At 41.2% G+C, this 23,953-nt stretch overlaps 4 protein-coding genes across 11 annotated transcripts; 2 read left to right on the top strand and 2 right to left on the bottom strand.

The window, feature by feature from the left end:
* Positions 1–1,543: 1,543 nt before the first annotated feature.
* On the bottom strand, positions 1,544–14,505 carry LOC4330599 (serine protease SPPA, chloroplastic). Of its 7 annotated transcripts, none has more exons than XR_010739453.1 (16): positions 14,061–14,505; positions 13,647–13,830; positions 13,418–13,555; positions 12,859–13,029; positions 12,686–12,789; positions 10,749–10,816; positions 9,862–10,028; positions 8,552–8,621; positions 8,320–8,474; positions 7,751–7,856; positions 6,824–6,911; positions 6,610–6,753; positions 5,803–6,137; positions 5,382–5,452; positions 2,596–4,522; positions 1,544–2,418 (listed from the first exon to the last, which is right to left on the bottom strand). XR_010739453.1 is itself a non-coding variant. In XM_015771433.3 (13 exons), the coding sequence occupies exons 1-13, from the start codon at positions 14,454–14,456 to the stop codon at positions 5,904–5,906; spliced, it is 2,025 nt and encodes a 674-aa protein (XP_015626919.1). In that variant the 5' UTR covers positions 14,457–14,505; the 3' UTR covers positions 5,636–5,903. The 7 variants fall into 7 exon arrangements, 1 of the variants encoding a protein (XP_015626919.1); XR_010739458.1 differs by having other exon boundaries at positions 1,692–2,418; positions 2,596–2,674; XR_010739456.1 differs by having other exon boundaries at positions 1,692–2,418; positions 2,596–2,674; positions 5,382–5,461.
* Positions 4,024–4,772, top strand: LOC107275625 (basic leucine zipper 8). Its single transcript, XM_015769054.3, has one exon. It carries the CDS (start codon positions 4,024–4,026, stop codon positions 4,531–4,533), a length of 510 nt encoding a protein of 169 aa, XP_015624540.1. The 3' UTR covers positions 4,534–4,772.
* Positions 14,506–17,257: 2,752 nt separating the features above from the next.
* LOC107280026 (uncharacterized) lies at positions 17,258–17,809 on the bottom strand. The gene has a single exon (XM_015769055.1). The coding sequence runs from the start codon at positions 17,807–17,809 to the stop codon at positions 17,258–17,260; it is 552 nt and encodes a 183-aa protein (XP_015624541.1).
* Positions 17,810–18,951: 1,142 nt separating this feature from the next.
* On the top strand, positions 18,952–21,836 carry LOC4330600 (ASC1-like protein 2). Of its 2 annotated transcripts, none has more exons than XR_010739008.1 (6): positions 18,952–19,221; positions 19,603–19,829; positions 19,957–20,112; positions 20,815–21,013; positions 21,106–21,290; positions 21,493–21,834. XR_010739008.1 is itself a non-coding variant. In NM_001416869.1 (6 exons), the coding sequence occupies exons 1-6, from the start codon at positions 19,096–19,098 to the stop codon at positions 21,522–21,524; spliced, it is 912 nt and encodes a 303-aa protein (NP_001403798.1). In that variant the 5' UTR covers positions 18,956–19,095; the 3' UTR covers positions 21,525–21,836. The 2 variants fall into 2 exon arrangements, 1 of the variants encoding a protein (NP_001403798.1); NM_001416869.1 differs by having other exon boundaries at positions 18,956–19,221; positions 20,815–21,000; positions 21,493–21,836.
* Positions 21,837–23,953: the final 2,117 nt, after the last annotated feature.

Genomic DNA, 23,953 nt, shown 5'->3' on the forward strand with positions numbered 1-23,953 from the left:
ATTTTATCTGCTCTAATGCCGTTGGCTCCCTCCTCCGTGGCAGGCAAGACCGCCCGCCCGGGGCCGCCCACCCCCGGCGCCTCCATCCGGTCGTGCACTACTCACCTCGCGCCCGCGTCTCCCCCGCAATTCTGGCTTTGTAACGCCGATCTCGCGCCGGTCTCATGCGTCCCGATTGATTTCTCGCGCGTCGTCGAGGACTCTACGGGTGCGGGTGTTGACCCCTCCCGTCGCGCGCCTGCCTCCTCGGCGCCACCGATCGATTGACCCCTCTCGCTAGTCCAGTGGCTCGCCGAGAGGTGGTGGTGAGTGGTCGCGGTCGTCCCGCGCAATACGCGTGTGTTGGCCTTGGCTCGGCTCGGCTCGGCCAGGCCGTGCACGCGCACGGACAGCTACGGATTTGTGGCTTTCGTCTACTACTAGTTTGTGCAGGGTGGGTGGGATATGGACGCTGACGGCTTTCGTTTCCGAGGGCCGGCTGGCTTTGCTTTATTTCACTTCACCTCGGCGCGCGATCTGGCGATTTGCTGTCCGCGCGATCGACCTAAGGCCCTTTGTTTGTTTTGTGGTACGTCGTGGGTCTGCAAATGGGCGGATTAGCGATTGACTAAAATGAGTTCTATAGGCTATAGGCCATGCGCGTGTCGACAGCTCAAACGCGTCGGTTTTCAACATTTGCCGGGTGATTCGTATGTTGGGGTCTCAATCCTCAGAACCTCCAACAAATCTGGATTAGATGTTCCAATGCTCAACCCACTATTAGGTAGCAATCTCTCTGAAAAATGTAACACATTGTGCGTCCTGGGCGGAACAGTGTGAGTCCTCGTTGAAAGTTCAAACATGCAGGAATTAGGAAACGGGACTTTGGAGAACCAATATGATCTACTCGCATTGTCGGCCTAGGACTTCATGTGCGCTGCTACAACACGAGGGAAGCATTGGGTACCCCTCTCAGGCCAAATCTTTCCAGAAAGCACATACTAGTAGATAGCTAGACCTGCCTTTCTTTCTTCAAAGCTCATCATCATCGACATGTCGACTTGTACGTGACCGTGCGGCTCTGCCCAACTTGGCTGCCTTTTTAGAACAGCAGCACCGTGTGTGCGCAGACATCACCCTAGCACCACCAGTATCAGTCTATCACTACCAGCTTTGCCGTAAAGATTTTGCCTCGTTTTCCGTAGTCTCGTACCATCTACACTCCCTGTCATCCCTAATTAGGTTACAATGGGTCCAGCCTCTTCCAGAGGGCTAAACGCATAGCACAGTTTTATTGTCCTCTTCCAGGACAATGAGAGCTTTCGACGGTGATAGGACGCGTAATCGCGCGATCCAACGGCTGAAAGATTCTGTGTCCAAGGTCGGTGACTTTACGGGCAGGATGGATGCGGCTGATGGGAGTTGCCGGACGCGAATCTCACAAGGGTATACGAAAAGAAGGAAACCAATCTTTGTGTAGGCCGATGCGTCTTTGCTTTTTTGGATGTTTTTCTCATCAACATTATTGAGTAAGGATAGCCAATCGACTGTATGGAATCCGGAAGCCAAGAAGAAAGCTAACCAGGTTATCCAGTCAAAATTTTCATTTCAATCGGTCCTGATCTGGCCACTTCGCGCTATTAGCCAACAGTAAGATTGGTTTCCAGATTGTGAATTTATGGAGTACATTGCTCTAGAAGAAGAGTAGTGACTAGTAGTGAAGCGAGCACAAAGAGAAATTGAAAAGGTTCAAACAAGGCAGGTGCTGATGACAAAAGCCTCTCAAAAAAAAAAAAGATGATTGCGAAGGTTATCAGTTATTACCTTCATGCTTGAGATAACGGCACAATAGGTGTTTGATTTTATCTGGGATTGCCTTAATCTCTAATCCTTTGACATGTCTGTTTTCTACCGGGAACAATGGAAAGGTGAATCAAATGGCCATGGATCTTGTTTTTCCTCCAATGATGACCTTGTTTTGCAAGTTTTCCCTTCATTCTTGTGTTCAAGATCTAAAGAGACAACGGGATAAGATTTCCCTGTCCTCCAAAGACGACAGCCTCAGACAGCCACGACAGGCCTAGACCATGTAAAAAGTCCATATGAAGTGGATTGCGTTGGATGCGAAATGATATTAATGCCGTATGGAATCTCAAATCGAATCCAATTGAATTTGACCTCTCCCTTAACTCCCGGAGCCTGACTCCTCTATAGCATAGCCATTCTACGATCCCACCCCAATTGGAACCTGGATGGTAACAAAGTGAAGACTGCAGATTTTCTGAAACTGCTACTTTGCAGACTGTTCACTGCAGGATTTGTGTCAACTGCCTAAGTAACTCCTGATAATGAATTGCTTGACTGATCTAGTGGATCGTTTTTTTTTCAGTTTTTTTTAAAACATAATACACACTTCCATATCCTGAAAGAAACTTGTGCCTGAAGAGAATTAACAAAATATCTCAATGTTAAACTATAACTATGTTCAAGCGACTGGAAATTTGAAAATCCTACAGCATATCATCCTATCTCGAGCAACTATACATATCAGAATTATATGAACCATTCAAAATATTCATATGCAATATTATAAGAATATATTTTGTGCAACATTACCTCGATGGAGCTGCACGATTGCATTCCTAGACCAAATGACAGCTCATCCTAGAGATTTTTGAAGATGAATGTATCTCATCTGAAAAATTCACCATGCAAATAGTAACAGATGATAAATACTTAGTAGGATTTTATTTATTGGCTTCTTAGATGTAAACAATATATACCAACTCTCCATCAACTAAAAATTAAATAGAAATAAGAGCAAGCATACCAAGAATCTTCATAGCCTCGTAGGGTAGCTATGCATGAGAGTAAATTTCCATTTAAAAAGGAATCAGAATGTTTGTCCTTCAGTTTCATTGGTATTTGATATGTTGGTTCTTTTATTCAGGACTTATAGTGAAATCAAGAGCAAGTTAGTGCCGTCTTAAGTACTCCTGAACACCTTTAAAAATACATCCACTCTCTAGGAACAAAATGCTAGATTTTTCTCTCACAAAAGAAAAAAAAAGATTGTTAGGTTCCATAATTTTTAGTATATTAAATTCAACCTAAAGTAAACAAAAATAAGGGACAAAACAACTAGAACACTGAAATTATTTAAAAGGTGTGGCTTGCTATCTAGTGGATATGCTTTTCCCAGTTGATGAGAAGATCAATGCCAAGTTACCAATTGCAGAACTGCACGTCCTCTTTATCCAAGAGGAATTCCACTGGGGGCCACAGTAGTGGTCATAAGGCACCAAGCTGGCAACCTTAGTACTTGCCTCTTTTTCTCCTTCTAAAAGATGTTCCCGTTGCATTAGATCTATCAGAAGAATGAAGAAGCCATTGCAGAATAAACATCCCTCAGGACAACCGATTTCAATGTTATCATGTATTCTTGCCTCACTGTCATCCTTCAGAAAATGAATTGAAATCCAGAGGCCCGGAACTAAATCGCACGTGTCCAAAACTTCAAATGCAACTCTGTTGAAAACAATAAGCTGAGCATGTATCATAGCCAGCAGAGTTATTTGATCCATGTATACGCCTCAGCTTTACAGTCCATTTCCCTTCCACAATTCACCACAAATGCCTGTCACTGTTAGCCACCCACCATCTCTTTAAATGGTTTGAGCACCTGATGCTAGTGATGTTGCCAAGGGCCCTGCACTTCATGGTCCTTTCTTTGATCACAAATCGACAGTCTGGATGGAGGCCCTTTTGGAAGCATACTGGGACCAATACATTTAGAAAAGCCGGCACAATAATAAAACATTACATGATGTCCATCAGGACCTATTTTAAACCTCAGTCTCATGTATGCAAGCCTGTTGCTGTCCCTGATCTCTGTACATCCAAGAAGCACAGAAAGTTAATTTGAACATTGCTGATGTTGGGTCCTGTACACTTCCAAAATCCTTGTGTGCTATAAATCCACCCCACTACCCTCTTGTTTTCTTTCACAAGCCTCTCTTCCCTCTATTCATACCTCGAGTGAGCATGTACCCTGCTGAGATTGCTAGTTTTCCATACTTGTCACCTGCAAGTGCAGTTTCTTTCAAAACTCATTACCATGTAGATACAAATGACTTCCTCCTCCAGTATAACAGTCTTCTGGTGCCTCAAGCTACATCTTACCAACATGTGGCACACCTACCCCATGAAACCAACCTTCCAGTTGGAAATAAATCCAATTCAGATGAATCAGATGACTATCAACGCAGTCTTGCAGAAGAGCGCAGGAGGAGAAGGATGATATCCAACAGGGAATCTGCCCGACGATCACGGATGAGGAAGCAGAAACAGCTAAGTGAGCTCTGGGCACAGGTTGTCCACCTCCGCAGCACTAATCGTCAGCTCCTTGATCAGCTGAACCATGTCATCAGGGATTGCGATCGTGTTACCCACGAAAACTGCCAGCTGAGAGATGAACAAGCCAAACTGCAGAAGCAGCTTGAGAAGACCCCTGTAGAGAACACGGAGAGTACCTTCATGGGTCCTGACAATTGAGGCGTCCAGACTTAAGGTGTCCAGCATTACAAGACTAGATGCCATAATATGAGAACTTAAACCAAGAGGCTTTCTCGTTTTATTCTAAGATTTTTCATTTTTGTATCTTTGCTCTATGTTGGACATCAATGTTAGAATTTAGTGGCAATTTCTCCAGTTTCTTTTCATCATCATCTGTTAGATATCATGAAACGATTTAAGTACCAAGGAACTAGTAGAAAAAAATTACTTTTGGAGAACATGATGATATCATCATTTGGAGTATGGCCATAAAATGAAGTTTTTGGAACAGTTAATAATAAGCTAAAACAGACAAGCCACATAATTTCATAAATGGAGCATGCCACTAGACAAGGACCTTCACAAGAAAGAATGACTAAGATAGTGAGAAAATAAATCCAAGAATCCCCTATAATAATAGAAATTCCTATGCAATAACCTCAAGGGAGACGCATTAGTCATAAATATCTTTTTGGCTATTGGAAAATGAATGGAACAAGAAAAGGATAATCTTTTACTGTATTCTTGTTATGTGCTATGGTGGATTGAGGCAAAGAGCAAAGCTGCAGGCCAATTGGATGTCTTTGGTAGACCCGTCCGACCATAACAATTCTTAATTCCTTACCAACAGTGATAAAATGGTGGTGACTCTTGCGTATTCAAGAAAAAAATGGCAGTGAAATTGTTTCTCAGAACACTAATATGAAGTGGTAACCAACATAGGTCAGATAAATATCTGTATGCACTGCTCAAATATAGCAAAAGCTGTTGTAGTCGGTAGTGGAGCATTTCCATAAAAGGAATAGAGAGATTGGTGTAAAGGCACTACTAAGTGCAAAATTAGTTACCTATCTTTCTCCACAAAATTGATTGCCCACGCAGTTTTTGTCTCTGAATTGGTGACATTGCTAATCCAAACCTGCCAAATCTGAGAAAAACAATCAGTGTACATGACTGAGCTCCTATCATAAGTTCACTATGGTAATGGAGCTCCATTTGCAAGACACATTCTCTCAAAACTTGGAGATCACTCTACTAGCCTTTTCAAAAATCTGGAATCAACTAGAATATCGATACATATTGTAACATAGATAAAATCTCATAAACAAAGAGTAAATGTGATCTATTGGGTTCCAGTTCAAGCGAACTAGAAAATCAAGATCGCTTGAATTTTCAGTAAGGCATGTACAACATTTCCATAGGCAGCAGTATGAAAAGAACAAAATAGAATATACAGTGCCAAAAGTACTGAACGGATCCCAAGTCTACCTGCTTCTAGCCTCTAGGTAAGGTGAATTATTATTGACATGTTGACATTTTCTTCTTCTATGTATAACTGTTTGTAAAACATAGGGTACTGACTGGTGGAATCAATCAAAATAATTAACAATATCTTTTACGAGCAATAAGAGTTGATTTTCTCCAGACAAATCTTCCAATCTTTCAAACAATATTCCATCCATTCTAGCTTGGACTCCATTTAGGGAAGTGACATCCTGGAGCACTCCCTTCACTGCCCTGTCAACTCCAAGCAATGAACTGCCAATTCCTGACAAGATCTCTGGTAATGTTGGTGAGGGCTTTGAGATCTCAACTAGCTGGACCTGCATTGTTCAGCACAAAATAAGCATCTGGAAAGTGAACTCTCTATTATGTATTTCCACCAAGTCATCTCACAAAATTTGCAAGTTAGAATTATTCTCTGAAAGGTAAAAACTGCAAACTAGCAAAGCTTGTTATGAACCCAAAATGCAATAGCTGAATGAAACATGCAAAACACTATTTGTCGATAGGGAACTGCCCTTGGTTACTCCATGCGTTAAGCTAATATAGCTCCTCTAGTATTCTCCCTAAAAAAACTGCTATTGGTTACTCCATCAGAATGTGAAGCATTGAAAAGGTAATAAATAGTTCAAACCCCATCAAAGATTCAAATGCAACTCTGCTATCAATTATGGTCAGGTAACTCTGCTATCAATTAGTCCCTTAATAAAGCCTAAATGCACATTAATGACGCATATATGCATGAGAGGAGTTCATTCAATAAATATGCATTTCCTATAGCAAACCTCTAACCTTCCTATCATGGGGTATATTGGCTTTCTGTTTTGCAATAGCAAGAGCTTGTGAGAATCCACCCAGTGAATCAACCAATCCTCTTGAAGCTGCATCTTGGCCACTCCACACCCGACCTTGTGCAACAGTCTCCATCTGATCAACCTGGTGGTGCAAGAACTCATCACAAGCTTGAAGAGATATGAGATGCTCAACATCTGAGGTCAATCCTTACATTCATTGAGCGTGACATGGCTGCTTTATCTCGAAACAATGCATAAGCATTTTGTGCTGACTTTTCAAAAAGTTCTGCCTCATCTGGTCTGTAAGAAAATGTTACACTCCTCAAAAACATGCGAAGCATATAAACTAACTGGTAAGAAAATAATATTCCATCTTAAATGACACTCCATGTGGTGGGAAATAAACATGAAAATGCTGGATAGGAAACTATTTTCTCCAAAAACTTAGGTAACATGACAACAACATTTAAACTTCTTATCAAAATGCAACTTACAGTTAAAATCTCTTCTTGCACCTAAACACCCATAGACAGAATAAAGTTCTTGTTTTTCATACTTCCCATAAAACAGTGTGGCTTACCTGTCAGTTCTAAGACGAAAGATGATCTAGTCTATTAAATATCTCACAGTTATTTAAAGGATAACAGCTGAGCTAATAAACTACTTCCTCCATCCCAAAATGTTAAGTATTTTTTAGGTTGGCACAGGCATTAAGGAAGTAGGTGGAAATGATGAATGTTGTGATTGGTAGAGAAGAGAAAGTAGGTGAAGAAATTGGTTGTAATTGGTTGAGAGAAGGGGGTAGGTGAAGAAATAGCTTCATTTTAGACAGGCTACTGTGCTAGAAATAGCTACATTTTGGAACATAGGTGGTACATTTTAGGAGTCCATATTTACAGATTGATAATTTGTCATTAAATATAATGATGGCAAACTAAACAAAAATTGATAAGAAGCAGTATGTGCAATTTATGATAAATTTTAAATGATAAAACCAGTTCTGGTCTGTCAAAAAATCACACACATTTTTATCAAGAACATAAAAGTGAAAACATACTGAATAATTGCAGATCATCATACGACAATTGGCATGCACTGCTTTCATGTCATCCAGCTCCAGCAACATTGTGCTAAGTTACCTTAAAGGGCGTTGATCAGCAGCATTAAGCTCTGCATATCTACCCTTAGATATAATTTCTTTATTGAAGTCAATCCGCTCATATAGCTTTTGCAGGATGAACTTCCCTGATCCAAGTACACCAATATGAAAATAAGAATTACTCCACACGGTCAAAGAAACATGTCATTTTGGACATCGACACGGTCTCCAAATGCAACTTTAACAACTAATTTCTATTGCAGTATATTTGTATAACCAATAAAATTATAATATTATGAAAGTAAGTACTTTCCGAGATAAATCTACGCATATGATTTTCATGATCCAATCTAAAATTTTCAAAAATATATTGATGTTCAAAGTATTAGAAGTTCAACTTGAAAGATGTCGAAAACAACAGGTTTTCATGAATCATGACCAGAGGGAGTAACATGCAATGGCAGCTCAATTCATTGTCTTGACTCCAAAATAGTATAGTGGATCTAAAGTTCAGATTTGAGATCATTACAAAAGTGCCAACTTATTAGTCAACGTGCAATAAATTGTTACTCTAGTACAACCACAAAATTACAAGATAATAAAGATCACCTGTTACAACTCCAATTGATCCTGTTAGCGTGAGTTTTTCAGCAACAATGACCGGTGCAGCCATTGCCATGTAGTACCCACCACTTGCAGCAACATCAGACATTGAAGCAACCACAGGCTTGGTGTCAGCTAGGAGTCGAATTTCCCGCCACATCCTAGTTCAAATAACAACAACCAATACATAACGAAACTCTGCTGCTAATAAATTGGTGAAATCTGAAGCATAACTTACAGATCAGAAGCAAGAGCATCACCACCAGGGCTGTCTATACGGAGGATAACAGCTTTATACTTTTCTGACTCTGGCAAGGATAAGGAACTCTTCGTTACAAATAGCAAGTAGAATTCACTGTTAAATGGGTGAACTAACAGAAATTTGCACTATATACACATGCTAAATAAGCTTTAGCAGGTACTTCTATGGTCCATAATCTATCCAACAAAAGAGAGAAATTTCATCTCATCTAAGAAATATTAATAAAACAGGGAACTGAATCCGGTAAGGATGATCAGATTTATTATATCTGTGTAAAAAGATTTGGCCTCTTGTCTTTTTAGTGTTTCCTTTCTTTTTTAGGTTTACTTTATTCTAAAAATTCATCAGCACAAGTTTTGAGGGATAACATCACAAGATTAGGAACATGTTTGGTTTGCTCAGAGCTTGAAAAATCATATTGCCCACCATTGTTGAATTCAGCCTGTGCCACACTTGTGGCTCTGCCACAGAGCTTAACCAAAGCTTTACTAAAGTCTACATAGCGCCTCCAGGAAAGTGTTAAGTCTACCACGCATCCCAACTCCATCGGTGAAAGCCATGGGACTCCAGATTGGCCCACATTGCGCCTTTGCCACCATACTCGGTTGTGCTACTCTTACTCAACTACCACATGCAGCCTGCATTAGGTCCTCACATTGCACTGGTGATGGCAATATTGGACACCTAGGACTGGGCCAAGTAGCCTCACTTGATGGAAACAAATAGCATGGACTCAGTGGCATGGTTCAGTAGCAGCTTCACGACAACTGGTGAAACCAAGAGGACATGAGACTGATGGGGATCCCATGGAAAGTAATGTAAGAGTAGATTCTAAAGATAAGAATAAAGTCTGTTAGAAGCTACTATCTTGTTGGAGGCAAGCTCGTTTTATGCCTATTAGATGTGATGAGCCATGCAAGGAAGACATGGCATGGCCATCATTACCAACCGAAACTTTTATTATCTATAGTTTTCAAGAGAAGTTATAAGAATTAATCACTCAACTTTGTAACAACATTATGGCTCTGCAAAAACTGGAGCTAAACAGTGAACCAGAAAGGTGAGTGGAGATATAAGGCTCTTAGTGTTTTCCCTTTGAACCCATGCTCTTTGTCTAAGCGAGCATTTAAATGTTCTGTCTCCAAATGAACTTTATTAGCAAAAGTAAGTCAAGTGAAAATAGCACACTATGAGAATTTTGGTCGACATTTCATTGGTTTATATTTGAAGATTGTTTGATCTCATACGAGAGAGAGAGAGTACAAACTGACAACTTATAAAATTACCTCTAACAGTACGTATCTTCTCGATCAACTGCTCAGCAATGATGCCTGAACTAGGAACACTCAATGGGCTGCGAGTACGTGTTATGCTTCCAGATGCTCTGATCACTGCAATTTGTTCACCCCCTCCTTGTAACCCAAGAGTCCATTTACTTACACGTGAATATTTACTGCAAAGAGAATCAAAGTCATTTTAAAAAATGTAACATAGAACTTTACAGTACAAGAAAAGAATATGGCAGCATTCGTTAAGACAATAAGTAACAGGAGCAGATTTCTAGACCTTGTTAGATCTAGTTTGGCCAGTTTGCTAGAGAGGACCTCTGTTTATTGCTATTTTTCCATGAATGTGTATGACGGTGTTTATTGTTTAGTTTTAGTGGAAAATGGAGAAAAGAAATAAAGGGCATGAAAATTTTCTAAACTATAGTTGGTTTCTGTTGGGGATCAATCACCTCACAAGTGAGTCGCTGGTACTTGCCTGAAAGTTTCTCATATATTGCACAAGCTAAGACTTACAAGGGTATACATCTCCTTCTATACCTATTTGAGTATGATGCTACAGTAACCGACCTACTACAGTACCATTGCGCCGAACTTTTACAGCTCACATTGAACTAGTCTCCTAGCTGTCCTTTGGTAAGCCGTAAGCATTGTACCAATTACTATAAGACACTAGTAAAAACAGGTAAAGCAACAGCTACATGAAGCTACTGAAAGCTTCATGCTCGACATACAAAATCCAAAATGACTACTACTAGTAGTCTAGTACTACTACCTGTCATTGACTAAGCAGGACATACCTTACTAGTTAATCTAGTTGACGCAAGGACTGTTTGTAATTTGCTAACAGTTTCCACCCGGTTTTCCAAAAGTTTGATCCAAATTACCTGTAATCAACCATACGCAGACTTTTCTTGTCTTTCTGTGCTACTCTCTCCTTCAACATTGCCATGACCTATAGGATAAGATGATGCCAAAAAAAGAACACAATAGTAGCCACTCAAAAGACGAGGAATAAACATTTCATTATGTGAATTAAGTTAGATAATTAAAAATGCAAATTTTAAACTATGTTCTCAGTTTATTTTGGAGTTTGTTTAGAAAGTTTGGGTTCTTTTCAACTCTTAAGGAACTTGTACTAGATCCCAAAAGGTCGCAACTGAACCTTCTCATCCAAACTGTCCGTTAAGGTGGAACACTTGTCTAAAGAGCAATTCTCATTCTTAGGGTAGTTGGGGGTTTGTCCCCTCACCTACCCTTTTTTTTTCAGCTAAAGAACTTATTAGCTGTGTGCTGTGTGGCAGAGGCCGAGGATGTAATACATTTCCAAAATCTTAAAAAAAAAGAACAATTCTCATCATTTCTCTTCAGGTACATGTAGTTATTTTTGTATCCATGGATCAAGTACTCCCTCCGTCCCAAATTAGTTCTCTTTAGAATTCAAACTTTGTCCCAAAAAAGTTGTCACAATAGAGAACTACATGTCCCTTCAATCACTTCTAATTTAATTTTGGGAAAATCCGTTTCATATCATCGAAAGTTTCCAAGTTTAGCTTTATAGCATCGAAAGTTTGGGTGCACTTTAATACCACTAAAAATTTCCACCGTTACTCTTTCTACCACTGCCGTTTACTTCCGTCTAGATTTTCTCGTTTCTGTTTAATTTTCCGTAGAGAAGGCCAAACAAAATGACTGTACTACCCTTCTTTCACATAGCAGTTTCCTGGGACGATCTTTTTTCTCGTTCTCTTTCCATAGGCCCATATGTGGAGGGAAACAGATTGATTTTGCTCGTTGTTTCAATCAGCCCGATCTTTGCGTACATTCAGATGGGAGAAAATCGTGGCTGGAGCGAGGTCGTTCCGTCGTTGTGGACCTTGTCGTCATGGTTATCGGTGGGGGAGAAACTGGAATATCTTGTCGCCGGCGCGGCGGCACCGCCGAGCCCGTTTTAATCTGAGGGGATTGGATCATTGGAGAACCTGCTAATAGAATAGATAATGTTGCCGGTGACCCCGGCGCTGACAAAAGGAGCTCAGGAGGGGAGCTTCAGTCGAATCTCTCGTCGTCGCCGTTGAGATTAGATGGACAACGGAGAGGGCTCGCCGGCGGGGAGCCGAATCACACCGCGGTGAGCGGCGGCCGGGTTCAAGCTTGGTGGCGGGCGGCGGGATGTACATGGCAGAGAGGACAAGCTCGGCAGCAAGGCGGAGATAGAGGGAAGAGCTCGGCAGGAAGGCAGAGCAGCTCGGCGGCAGGAGGGACATGGCGCCACTTCCGTGATGGCGGAGATCCAGGAAAGATGCAAGGCAACGAAAGAGCTGCCTGCTGCGTGCGGAGCTGGTTGCCTCTACAGGGTAATTTGTCATACTTCACGTGAGAGATTGAAATATGGACGGAAATGCTACAAGCAGTAACGGTGGAAACTTTGAATGGTATTAAAGTGCACCGTAAACTTTTGATGGTACAAAACTAAACTTGAAAACTTTCGATGGTATAGGACCAATTTTCCCTTTAATTTTTTCTCTTTTCTACCCTCAACCATCCTCCCATATCCAACCATACATTATTTAATAAAGGGGACTATGGTCTTTTTTAGCAAACTTTAATCCATGCTAAACAACCTAGAACGACAACTAATATGGGACAGAGGCAGTAATATGTTGCATGCTTATAGCACTGAAACTTGACGATTGAAGCATCACTTTGATTCCCAGTTTGACCATGGATGTGAGCAAACGATGTAGATGTAGCAACTTATATAAGATAAGTTATTTATGTAATTTACTTGGTGCCTTAGCAAAAAGTTAAAATGAATCTGTACCTCATCATCATAAAGTAAATCTGTTATCCAACCTTCTTCCTTAAGTCTGGCAACCTGATAGACTCCTGAATTAATGAATTCCTCGATTTCTTCTTTTTTCTTCCCTACAGAAGAAAAAATATCTAATGAAAACTTATCCTTTAAAAAGGTGGAGTATATCTATTTTGAATTACCATGTTTGGAAGATATTGTATCCAGCCAGTTTCCATAAATATTGTCGAGCAGTGTGGCTAGCATCTCCCTAACCTCATTTGACATGCTCTTCCGTGCAAGTTGGTCTCCCGCACTTTTGTAACGACCAATTCGCTGAATTTCTGGTTCTATCCCGACTTTCTCAAGAACACCTTACCAATTGAGTTCAAAAGCATTAGATACCCAGAAAGGAACTTGCTACATTCAATTAGCTTGATTTTGTGGAACAGCAATGAAAGTGTATGATCAAGCTTACTAAAATTGGTTCCAAGGAGAAGTGAAACTATAAAAAATGCATTGAACATTACAATAGAATGAAGTACAGTTTCTGTATAAAATACCATAAGAAGACATATAAGTAAGTTCATTAAGTGTAAGCAATCATTGGAATAGCTATGTAGTTTAGTTGCACCATAACAATACTAGAAATCGTAAAGTTCCTTTCTCCTGCTAAAAATGAAACATAAAATAAGTTTGTGTTTAACCAATAACCACATCGATGAAACATAAGTTTTGTGTCATCATAGTACATGCAATTACCTCTGAGAAATGTTTGCTGAACAGTTAGACCAAACAAAGCAACATAAGCACTTGGCGGTGCATACAGCTCACCACACGCACAAGCAAGGTAGTACTCTTTCTCCCCACACACAGGCATATAACCAACAACAAATTTACCTACAAAGTCATGCAGCACCTGCTCATCATCTGACAAGTGACAAGAAGAACAGAGATAAGATACTAAATTCAGCTCAGTTTATAGTTTTACCGGACTTCTTGAAATCGACAATGTGTCTTCTGATCTCATCCACCTTCCCCCACCCACATCTCAGAGGCTCTATGTGCAGATAGATCCCCGATATTCGCGGGTCATATGCAGCTTTAACAAAATTCTCGCAGATTTGTGGCAATGACAGCCCGGAAGAGAAGCGTGTCTTCAACTGATCGGATATCTGTGGCAGTAAACAAACACAATAAAAAATCCAAAATGGGTCATGTCACAAAATTGACAAATGTTCAAAAATTAAAACAAGTCATCCTAAAAACTAGCAACAGGACGACAACCACGTCTCAGTTAATCAAGTACCAGAAACTATCTCTACAATCCAAGCCTCTATCAGGATGAAACATTTAAAATTCACGTAGTGAGTAAATCGGATATCTATGGTAGAGCTAGCGGCACCTCGCCCCGAAGCTTCATGTTAAGGACGCTGCCCTTGCGGACGCGCTTCCATGGCGGGGCCACGAGCATGCGTAGCTTCACGGCGAGCTGGGTCCCCCACCCGAGCTCCTCCACCTCGAACGCCGACGCAGCGGGGGGCGGCGGCTCCTGGGCCTCACCCTCACCGGCAGCCGGAGTCGGCTCCTGCTTTGTGGTGCCGGGGGAGGACTCGATGGCGCGGGCCGGGACGCGGAGAGGCGACGGGAGTAGGATTCGGCGCGCGGTGGAGGGGAATGAGGCGGAGGCGGAGGCGGAGTGTGGGTGCTTGGAGTTGGAGGGGGAAAGGAGGAACGTGGCGGTGGCGGAGAGGTGGGAGCGGTGGTACGGCGCCGAGCGGAGGACGAGTAGCCTCGCCATTGTTGTGGAAGCTTCGGGGAGCCCGAGACCTCGTCGGCCGTCGCGGTGTAGGGGGGGAATGAGGGGGGTGGAGTGGTGCGAGGGAAAAGGAGCGCGGCGGAAGGGGAAGGAAGATTGAGGCGGGGCGCGGTGGAGTGGACTAGGGGTCAATGGATTGTGGGGTCGGGAGCGGCGGAGGTGAGGGATAGGTCGGGGTCGGTTGATTCGGCGCCACGTTGAGCGCCAAGGGAGATGACAGGGAGAGGACACCTTTTCGTTGTTCACTGTGACGATAGATGCCTAAATCAATTTTAACAAATTTTGTATATTGTTAAATTTTGATATTGTCAATGTGTGATAATGTTAAAATGTGTAAGTGGATGTTTGGTTGTTAGTGAAGTAAGGAACGGTTTCCTATTCAAGGTACATTGTATTTGGTACATTGGTGCATTAGGGATTTTCAAGTAGAGGGTCGGTGAGTGAGGGTTTCATCCATAACAGATAACTAGCACACATTTTCTCCCTTCTGCGGGAAAAAAAAAGATAAAAGAGTCGGTTCGGGCGTTGATTCGCCGTTGCTATTAGCCGGTCTACTCGTGCCTACTGCTTACTTTCTCGATCTATCACTTTATCACATATTGTCATTCTTAAGGTTAGATAAGTTTAACTAATTTAGCAGTTGTTTGGTAGTGGGTTTGTAAAAACAGACGTGGCAAGTTTTTCTTTTGATAAATTATCCGATATGCTAGTCACTTAAAAGAGTACGGTAAGATTCTCTTAAACTTATTGAAGTATGGGTAATGATTTGATTATCTCAACTTAGTCAAGGATGATGAGATTTATTGGTAGATAGTGATAAAATATGCTTGTGATCGGTTTTTTTTATCTTTGCCAAGTTTTTGTGAGAGAAAGATTATATAATATTGATTTTTTGGCGACATTATTGTTATCTTGTCAGAAGTAAAGAAAAACTTGATAGGGTTATTTTTGACAATAAGGTGAACCCTTCAAACTAGCACATGGACGATGACAGTTGAACTTTTTTTTTTTGAAAGATCGGCAGAGGAAAAATAAGGCAATAATCACAACGAACCACATGTAACATAAATTGTCAACATCAAGTAAATAATATCATGAATGCAAATAAAAGCATCAAACTATTGATTTGATGGCATGTTGGTACATTGGAATAGGCTAAAGGAGAACATCGAGTATTCGATGGTATGTTTGGAACATTTGCAAACTCTATATACTGATGGATGTAATCGCTCTATAAAAATTAACTTTTAGCTATAATTCTGAACATAACTAGAAATGTTTTTTTAAGATAAAGGTACATGCATTTTCAATTTAACCAAGTAAAAACTACATCAGCCTCAGCCTCTAAATGATTATGATGGTTAGCTTTTTGAAACTCTCTCTTTTAGACATATTGCATGTTACATGATTAACCAAGAAACCATCTGGTGATCCATGGTCTTGATCGGAAGTGTTGGCTGCAGCAGCGTAGTCAGCCCCAATCCAAACCAAAGAGCTTATTTACTACAGCTGTAATAGGGTTACATGGCTTGCTGGCTGCACTACCGATCAGGCTCCATATGTTTAGCGCTTAAACAAGTACCATTCTAGTTCCATATATTAATTAAAAAGTTTTATAACTATTGAAATGATATTTATATAATAGGAGAATATTCTCTTGAGTTTAAAATCATTTATCTATTTATACATATTCAATATTTTTGGTCTATGTTATTATTATTTTTACTGTGTTCTTACCTCATGTTTCCCAACCCATTTTCCTCATTTTCTGCGCGCACACTTTTCAAACCGTAAAACGGTGTGTTTTTTAAAAAAGTTTCTATTTTTTTAAAAAATATATTGATCCTTTTTTAAAAAATAACTAATACTCCCTTCATTTACTTTTCATAGTCATATTTCATCTTAACATACAGACCAAAGATAAATAATTCTACTTATCATCCATTTAAATATGCTACTCCCTTCGTTCTCTAATATAGCGTGTAACTGCTTTCCACCGGATTCCCTGATATAAGGCGGGGCTACTGTTTGTGCATGCAAGCATTCATGATGGCGTTATGCCAGGCGGGCAAAGCGCGTGAGATAATGCATGTGCATGCTGGTCATCGGCAAAGAAACCTTAAATTAAGGAGCAAATATAATAATGAGCTATAAGAGCAAGTTTAATAATATAGCCAACTGCTAACTCCAAATCGCCAATTCATATAATAGTTAGTTACTATACTATTAATATCTGGTCCTACCTATCATACACACGTTACGTTTTGGACTCCGTATTGCAGCTGGCTACAGATCTATAGCCCGCTGCTCTTCTCTCTCTTCATTTATCTCTTTAAAATATGTTTATAGCTGGCTTATAGCCTGCTATTGTACCTGCTCTAAGCCTACTATAACCTTATGTGGATGAGAGAGGTAGTAAAAAATTAAGGATGTAGGCTCTCATGCAAGAGTTAGCTTATCACAAACTCCAAGACAAATACATTAAGGCAAAATTTGGTACAGGACACGCAAAAATCGTGTAATTGTCTGAGGAACACACGTAACTATGTCCGTGGGCACTAAAAAATTGTGTAATTGACCATAGGACACCTAAAATTTCCGGAATGAAAGTGGTGAGATTTTTTTATAAAATGCCTAGATTGCCCTTGCGGGTCACCATCTCTCAATCTGATTTTCCTTATGAAATGGAGTAGTAGTAATTGTATCGCTGGAATTGGAGTAGTACTGGTATTACTACTGCACATGTACTATGAGGCGCACTGTGCCAGCGTCGTCTACACTGTTTACACGTGCTTCGCGGTGGCGTCTTCTGCTGTGCGGCTGCCGGACGGCACGGCGAGCCGGCCGGCGGCGGGGAGGTCGTCCTCGTGCGCCTCCGCGGGACGCTCCATGGCGCGCACCAGCTGCACGAACAACGGCCAGTGGTCCGGCGAGAAGAACGATCCGCGCCCATCCGCTGGTATATGAAGTGGCACGGTCGTATGCGCTCGTCGGCGAGCGACGTGCCAGGGGGAGTCGTCGCAGTCGCACTCCACGACGAGCGACACGCTCTCGCTGGCGAGGTGCACGCCGTGCTCTGCGCAGGCGGCCTCGACCTGGGCGAGGACCTCCACCGCCGCGGACCCGTCTATGCCTGATGCGATCACCGTGCACCAGTAGCCGCCATGAAGCCCCGCGGTGGCCTCCGCTGGGCGCAACTGCAGGAGCAGCACCTTCGCGGACAGCTCGACAGGCTCACTGTCGAACACCTTGCATGCCGTGGGCAGGACGCAGTCACCGTGCGCTGTCGCCGAAGGCGAAGCCGCCTCCTCCTCCTCCGCCGCCGCCGCCGCCATCGCAATGTTAGTGTTAGGTTTGGGGATTCTGGGTGGGTGGGGGTGGCGACGAATACGACTAGGTTGGGTTGGTTCAACCGGACCCAGTCGGGAGCGTGGGGGGCAATCGGGGCATTTGAAAAAAAATCTCATCTTTTTCATCCCGAAAATAATAAAATAATCCGTCCAGTGTCCTATGGCCAATTAGATAATCTTTTAGTGTTCACGAGCAGTGTCATGTTTTTGCGATGTCCCTTAGCTAATTACACGATTTTTACGTGTCTTGTAGCAAATTTTGCCATACATTAAATATATAAGTGAGAGATAGAGAGAGGAGGAGAAAATTACAGCCAACCTTATAACTAATATATTATATATGTTGGCTTTAAGATGGGCTAATAGTAGGAAGTTGACTATATTATTATCTTTGCTCTTAGAGCACCCGCAATGGTAAAGTAAGGTGCTATATATAAAACATGTATATCTCAGTAATAGACTCGATTAATAGTAAACCACCTCAATGGTATGTCTACATCGGTATCTATAGCTCTCTAATGCATTGCCTCGTTTTTCTCTATAGACTATCTCCAGGTTAGTAGATAGCTTTGCTCTCTCTCTTCATGTAATCTCTTCAAAGTAGGAAAATATGCTGACATGCATCTCTTGCAGAGAGCCTATAGATAACCATTGCGGGTGCCCTTGCACGTTGAAAGGAGAGAATTAATCAGTGCAATTGCTATTAAAACTGTTTTATTGGTCTTTGTGTTGGCAACAGGTACGCCCTATATTAAGGAACGGAGAGATTAATAGTTATTCCTCGTAAATAAGCGATCCATTAATATTTACATTTCTCGATGCTCATATAGCCAAACTTGTGTGAAACAATGGAGAGTCACGTATTAAATCCGAGAAAGTCATTAAGAGGATAGATTATTGGATTGAAATACACCTATCAAAAATAAAATTTTCAGATTTGAAAATATATCTATCAAAAATAGTTGGAACGAGTAGTTAATTAAGCATGTATTAAAAGGACCGTTCAGTGCGCGTTACGGTTGGGACCGGTTGGGAACAGCCTCTAGCGAACACAGCAAACCGTGTCACCGAGAAAGGTCCCCGAAGTTGAAAAAAGTACTTTTGGTCGCCGCGCCACCAACTTCCGCGGTTGGGCTGAGCCGCCACCCCACACCCACACACCGGGGCCGGGGCCGACTCGTCGAGCGCAACCGCATCTCCTCGCTTCGCTCCTTCTCGGCTTCTCCTCCTCCCCCCTCTCTCTCCAGTGGGGGACGAGCGGCGAGCCGGCCATGGGCGTCCCGCCGGTCGACTGGGAGGCGGAGAGCTACCCGGCCTACTCGGACTTCGCGGCGATCCCCTTATTCGCCGTCTTCCTCTTCGCCGTCCGTTATCTCCTCGACCGCTTCGTCTTCGAGGTTGTGATGGTTTTCACGGTTCTTTTTCCCCACCACGCCCATTTTCGTATTGTTACTGGAGTGGTGAGATGGAGAGAGGGGTGGGGGGCTTTTCTGACAAGTGTTACGCGGTTGTGTTTTGCTCTAATCAACTATTATAGTTTAGTAAGGATTGCTATAATGAAGATTTTTAACCAATACAGTTGAATGCTGTCCAGTGCGATTATCGATAGTGCCATTGTTGTCTGCTTTTCACAGAGTTAAATTCAAGGTGGTATTTGGAACAGGAAGATTGCTCTACGAAATTTTAGGACTTAGACTGATATTTCTTTTCTCCCAAACATTTGTTTTATGGGAGATTATGAAGTATGGACTATTCCTGACTCAGCATTTTGTCCATAGTGGTTAGCCAGGAGACTGATTTTCGAGAAGGATGAGAAGCTTGATCTTGCGACGCATGCAGGGAGGATAAAGATAAGAAAATTTAAAGAATCAGCTTGGAAGTGCATATATTTCCTTTCTGCGGAACTTTTGGCCCTGTCTGTTACCTACAAAGAGTCCTGGTTCACTAGCACAAAAAATTTCTGGGTTGGACCTGGAGACCAGGTCTGGCCAGATCAAAGAATTAAGTAAGATACACATGCTCCCTCCCATGTTTGTTATGTTTTTTTGTCTACACGAAGTTTATCTGCCTTCCTGGTCTCTCACCACACACATATCACCCCAAGTTATTACTAAATCATTTTTTTTGTGCAGATTTAAACTCAAATTGGTGTACATGTATGCTGCTGGTTTTTATACATACTCTATATTTGCTCTTCAATTCTGGGAAATAAAGCGCTCAGATTTTGGTATTTCAATGGTTCATCATGTAGTATCTGTTATTCTCATAGCATTGTCTTACATATTCAGGTATATTAGCTATCTATGAATTTGTCAAGCTTATCTATGTTGAAATCAATGTCTAGTTTCCCTCTGGTATGTCGTTCTAATGCTGTGAACACTTAACGAGTCACTACAGAGCCCTTCTTCTTGGCCTTATTCAGTGTTGAGAATTGGAGTTGCTAGGTTGCAAGAACAAATGCATGTCTATGTTAGGGTTTAGGCAATTGGGCACACCCGTATACAAAATGCACACATGTACCTCCAACAAATGAGGGTAGATCATCTGCTTTGTTATTTACCATGCAAATATCTTTTGTTTTAGAGTTCAATACGTCTTAGTAATAGTATATCTTATATTTTATTTTTTTGACCTGATATCTTATGTTTTACTTCATCCGTCCCATAATGTAAGCATTTTTGAGGTGGGTGCGGGTATTAAGAGAGTAGGTGGAAATGATTGGAGGAATGTTGTGATTGGTTGAGAAGAGAAAGTAGGTGAAGAAATTAAATAGAGAATGGTTGTGATTGGTTGAGAGGAGGGGGTAGGTGGAGAAATAGCTTCATTTTGGGACAAGCTACTGTGCTAAAAATATCTAAGTTTTGGGATTGAGGTAGTATTATTTATTGTATCATGTTTTTATGCTTGGTAAATGCTCCACCATCCCTATTAGTTTTTGTTGGAACATGTTTTTTTCTATATTACCAAATTAATTTACTTTACTTAAGCAGATTTGCTCGTGTGGGTTCAATTGTCCTTGCCATCCATGATGCAAGTGACGTATTCCTGGAATTGGGGAAGATTTCTAAGTACAGTGGCTACCAGTTGCTTGCTGATGTTTCATTTCTTATCTTTGTCTGTTCTTGGGCAGTCCTTCGCCTGATATATTATCCATTCTGGATTCTCTGGAGCACAAGGTAGATACTACATGTTAGTGTGTTCATATACGGAGTTCTATACTTTAGCCTTTAGGGGGATTCTATAATATCGCTAAAGCTTATGCGTTTCTTCTAAAATTTCAGCTATGAAGTTGTTCCGATGTTGGACAAGAAGAAGCATAAGTTTGATGGTCCACTACACTATTATGTATTCAACTGTCTTCTCTTCTCCCTCCTTGTTCTAAACATATATTGGTGGGTCTTAATGTATCGAATGCTCGTGGAGCAAATACTGTCTAAAGGGCATGTTGGGGATGATGTCCGATCTGGTAGGTTCTCTCCCCCTTTTATTCCCCCTTAGATCAATTTAATGCAAGGATGGATTTTGATAATGAATTTTTTGAAGTTAACCATTGGTTAAATGAATATATCATCATGTGGGGTCATCTGTTATACATCACATAATATAGGTCCAATATTTATGTATGTATCATGAATTCATGGTGTTCACTATCTCCTGCCTTTCTGTAGATTCTGAAGGTGAAGAAGAACATGAGGATTGATTTATATGTGTAGATCCTGAAGGAGCAAAGGATTGGTCTGTTTAACTGCTTCACCATGACATTATGCTGAAATATTACATTGCTGTGCTGTGTCTTCAAATCGCAGTTCTGTTTTACTTGGCTCTTCATAGGTACACAGTACATTAGTGCACTTATCTGGATGAACATCATAGATAGATGTCACCTGGGCATTGTTCATTTATGTAAACTTATGTCAAGTCAATTCCTTTGAGTTTCGGTCTTGCGACCATACTCCCCATACTGTATAGTATCTACGCAGTACTTAATGGAAAAACATGAGTTGTGCACATATCTGCCTCTACCAGCTCAGTCCATGCAACCTTTCAATCAAGTTGTTCATGATAGCACTGCAGTATATTGCATTTGATAACCTTGCTTAGAGCTAAAGTGCAGGTTGACCTTTTACATATGATAGTACAGAAGCATATAACAATGTGTCCCCTTTACAAAGGTATTTTATATTTCTTTACTGCATTTACCAAGATATTACATTCAGGTGTCCTATACACGTTTGTAGTTAACATTGTAAAATATAATCATAATTTCTGTCAATCATCTTTGAGATAGGAAGCACTAACTGCCTGTTATGTTAATAGTCCACATAAGTTAAAATTTCTTCGGAATTATATAGCATTCAGTGGCAGATCCACCATGGGGTCTCTGGGGTCTTGAGGCCCCACTACCTGTATTGTAACCATGGGAGACCCCATGAAGACCCCACTAACATTTTCTGTCATACATCTATTAGAGGGGTCTATAATTTTGTATAGTTTGTTCAGACCCTCCTATTAATCTTTCCTGGATCCGCAGCATTCTAATCTTTGATCATCTTCTGCGGATTTTATCTTCTGCCAGAACAACCATTAGTTGTATCTCAAAGTTTCAATTCTTTATAGCTTTGCTATTTCAGAATCTTGGAATTTATCATCACTAGGCACAAGAACAATATACATTCCCTAGCTATAGTTTGATGGCACCCATGGCAATGTCATGTTCACAATTTATTTTGTGTAACTGTACGCACCATGAATAGTTGTTTATTAAAACATTATGGCGTGGCTGTTATATGAAAGTAACATAAGGAGTTGTTCAAAGATTCCAGTACAATCTGATAAACCATAGTGAAAATTGGTCTTGCTTTGTTACATGACTAATCAGTATACACGACATTCTCTTTCTTTCCTCAATCATTCCGATCATTTATTTATTAGTTTAGGGGGATAAGTTGTAAGGTGATCTTGCCATTGATTCTAGTGGTTGGAATTTTAGTTCAGTTATACTAAATTACCAAATGAATACAGTGAGGAGCCTTTTTTAGTGAGAAGGGCAGGAGCCTTTTTTTTAAAAAAGAATCAATATTCAACTACTAGTTGATTTGAAATGATTGGAAGTCAGAATCGCACAATTTATGGTCAAAGCTTTAAGCAAGATGGATTGGTTGATTAAGGTAAGGAAGCAAAAATTGTCATATTGGTTTCTGAACTATTTCAATGTCCTGTTGGTTTCTTCCTTTTATCCTAGGTCAATGTTAGTTCCTGTGGAACCTTTGCATGTATTTGCACACTTTTAATTTTTTTAGCCAAAGTACCTTTAGTTTTTGGTTAATACATATTTTGAAGGAACTGCCTAGTTATACTCAATCAATAAATATATGTTAAGACTATACCTGATAGTGATATTTAATCACTAGAAGTTTGTGTCCATGTTATGTATGCATCTAATTTTTCACACCATCAGCCCGTCCCGATATGCCTGTTATTGCTTTTGGAGTCAGTACAAGTGTACAACCTCTGTCATCAGAACCTCTGCTGAGCAGGAGCCAAGAGTTCACTTCATCTTCCTCGCTTCCATGGGCAGCTTCTGCCTAATTAAACCAGAGGCAACTGGGAGTGGTAGCACAGGTACTCTTGGTGCCTCTGAGCAAGTGGATTTGCAGAGTGAACCTCTGCATCACAGGTAGTACACAGTGCAACTGCATCTGCACAGCATGCCAACACTGAGGCCTGAGGGGTGCACTCATTGGCTTTGCAGACGGCGATGACGAGATGTGACATGATCAGCAGAATGAACCTAGTAGTTGAATCAGCGATGACATCCGTCGCATGGCCCGACCCCCATGGAAAGCCTCTCCCTCCAGCTTCCTGCTCAAAAAGGTTACTGCTGAAATTACAATTCATGAGCATATAAATTTTGCAACTTGCAATTCATAACATAGAGAGGTCTTAGCAAAGATTGAAGCTTGTGTTTAATGTGTCCCTATTGATGTGGGTATGCATCTTCTTCTGTTCCCTCTCACTCCCGCTTTTGAAGTTTTTCTTGAACTCACTTGGGAGTGTGACTGGGAATTCAATGTTGGAAGTTCAGTAGGGAGTACTACTAAGAGAGTGGCGAACCCGTAGTGACACGTG

The sequence above is a fragment of the Oryza sativa genome, chromosome 2, assembly GCF_034140825.1.
Source record: "Oryza sativa Japonica Group chromosome 2, ASM3414082v1".
Classification (NCBI taxonomy): Eukaryota; Viridiplantae; Streptophyta; class Magnoliopsida; order Poales; family Poaceae; genus Oryza; species Oryza sativa.

Excerpts from the sequence above, each read along its gene's own strand:
- LOC107275625 (XM_015769054.3), top strand. The coding sequence starts at position 4,024 with ATGTACCCTGCTGAGATTGCTAGTTTTCCATACTTGTCACCTGCAAGT.
- LOC4330599 (XM_015771433.3), bottom strand. The coding sequence starts at position 14,456 with ATGGCGAGGCTACTCGTCCTCCGCTCGGCGCCGTACCACCGCTCCCAC. Across the intron at positions 13,831-14,060 it reads ACATGAAGCTTCGGGGCGAG|ATATCCGATCAGTTGAAGAC; the intron begins GTGCCGCTAGCT and ends TTACTGCCACAG. Across the intron at positions 10,029-10,748 it reads CTGCGTATGGTTGATTACAG|TAAATATTCACGTGTAAGTA; the intron begins GTAATTTGGATC and ends TTCTCTTTGCAG.
- LOC107280026 (XM_015769055.1), bottom strand. The coding sequence starts at position 17,809 with ATGGCGGCGGCGGCGGCGGAGGAGGAGGAGGCGGCTTCGCCTTCGGCG.
- LOC4330600 (NM_001416869.1), top strand. The coding sequence starts at position 19,096 with ATGGGCGTCCCGCCGGTCGACTGGGAGGCGGAGAGCTACCCGGCCTAC. Across the intron at positions 20,113-20,814 it reads GCATTGTCTTACATATTCAG|ATTTGCTCGTGTGGGTTCAA; the intron begins GTATATTAGCTA and ends TTACTTAAGCAG. Across the intron at positions 21,001-21,105 it reads TGGATTCTCTGGAGCACAAG|CTATGAAGTTGTTCCGATGT; the intron begins GTAGATACTACA and ends CTAAAATTTCAG.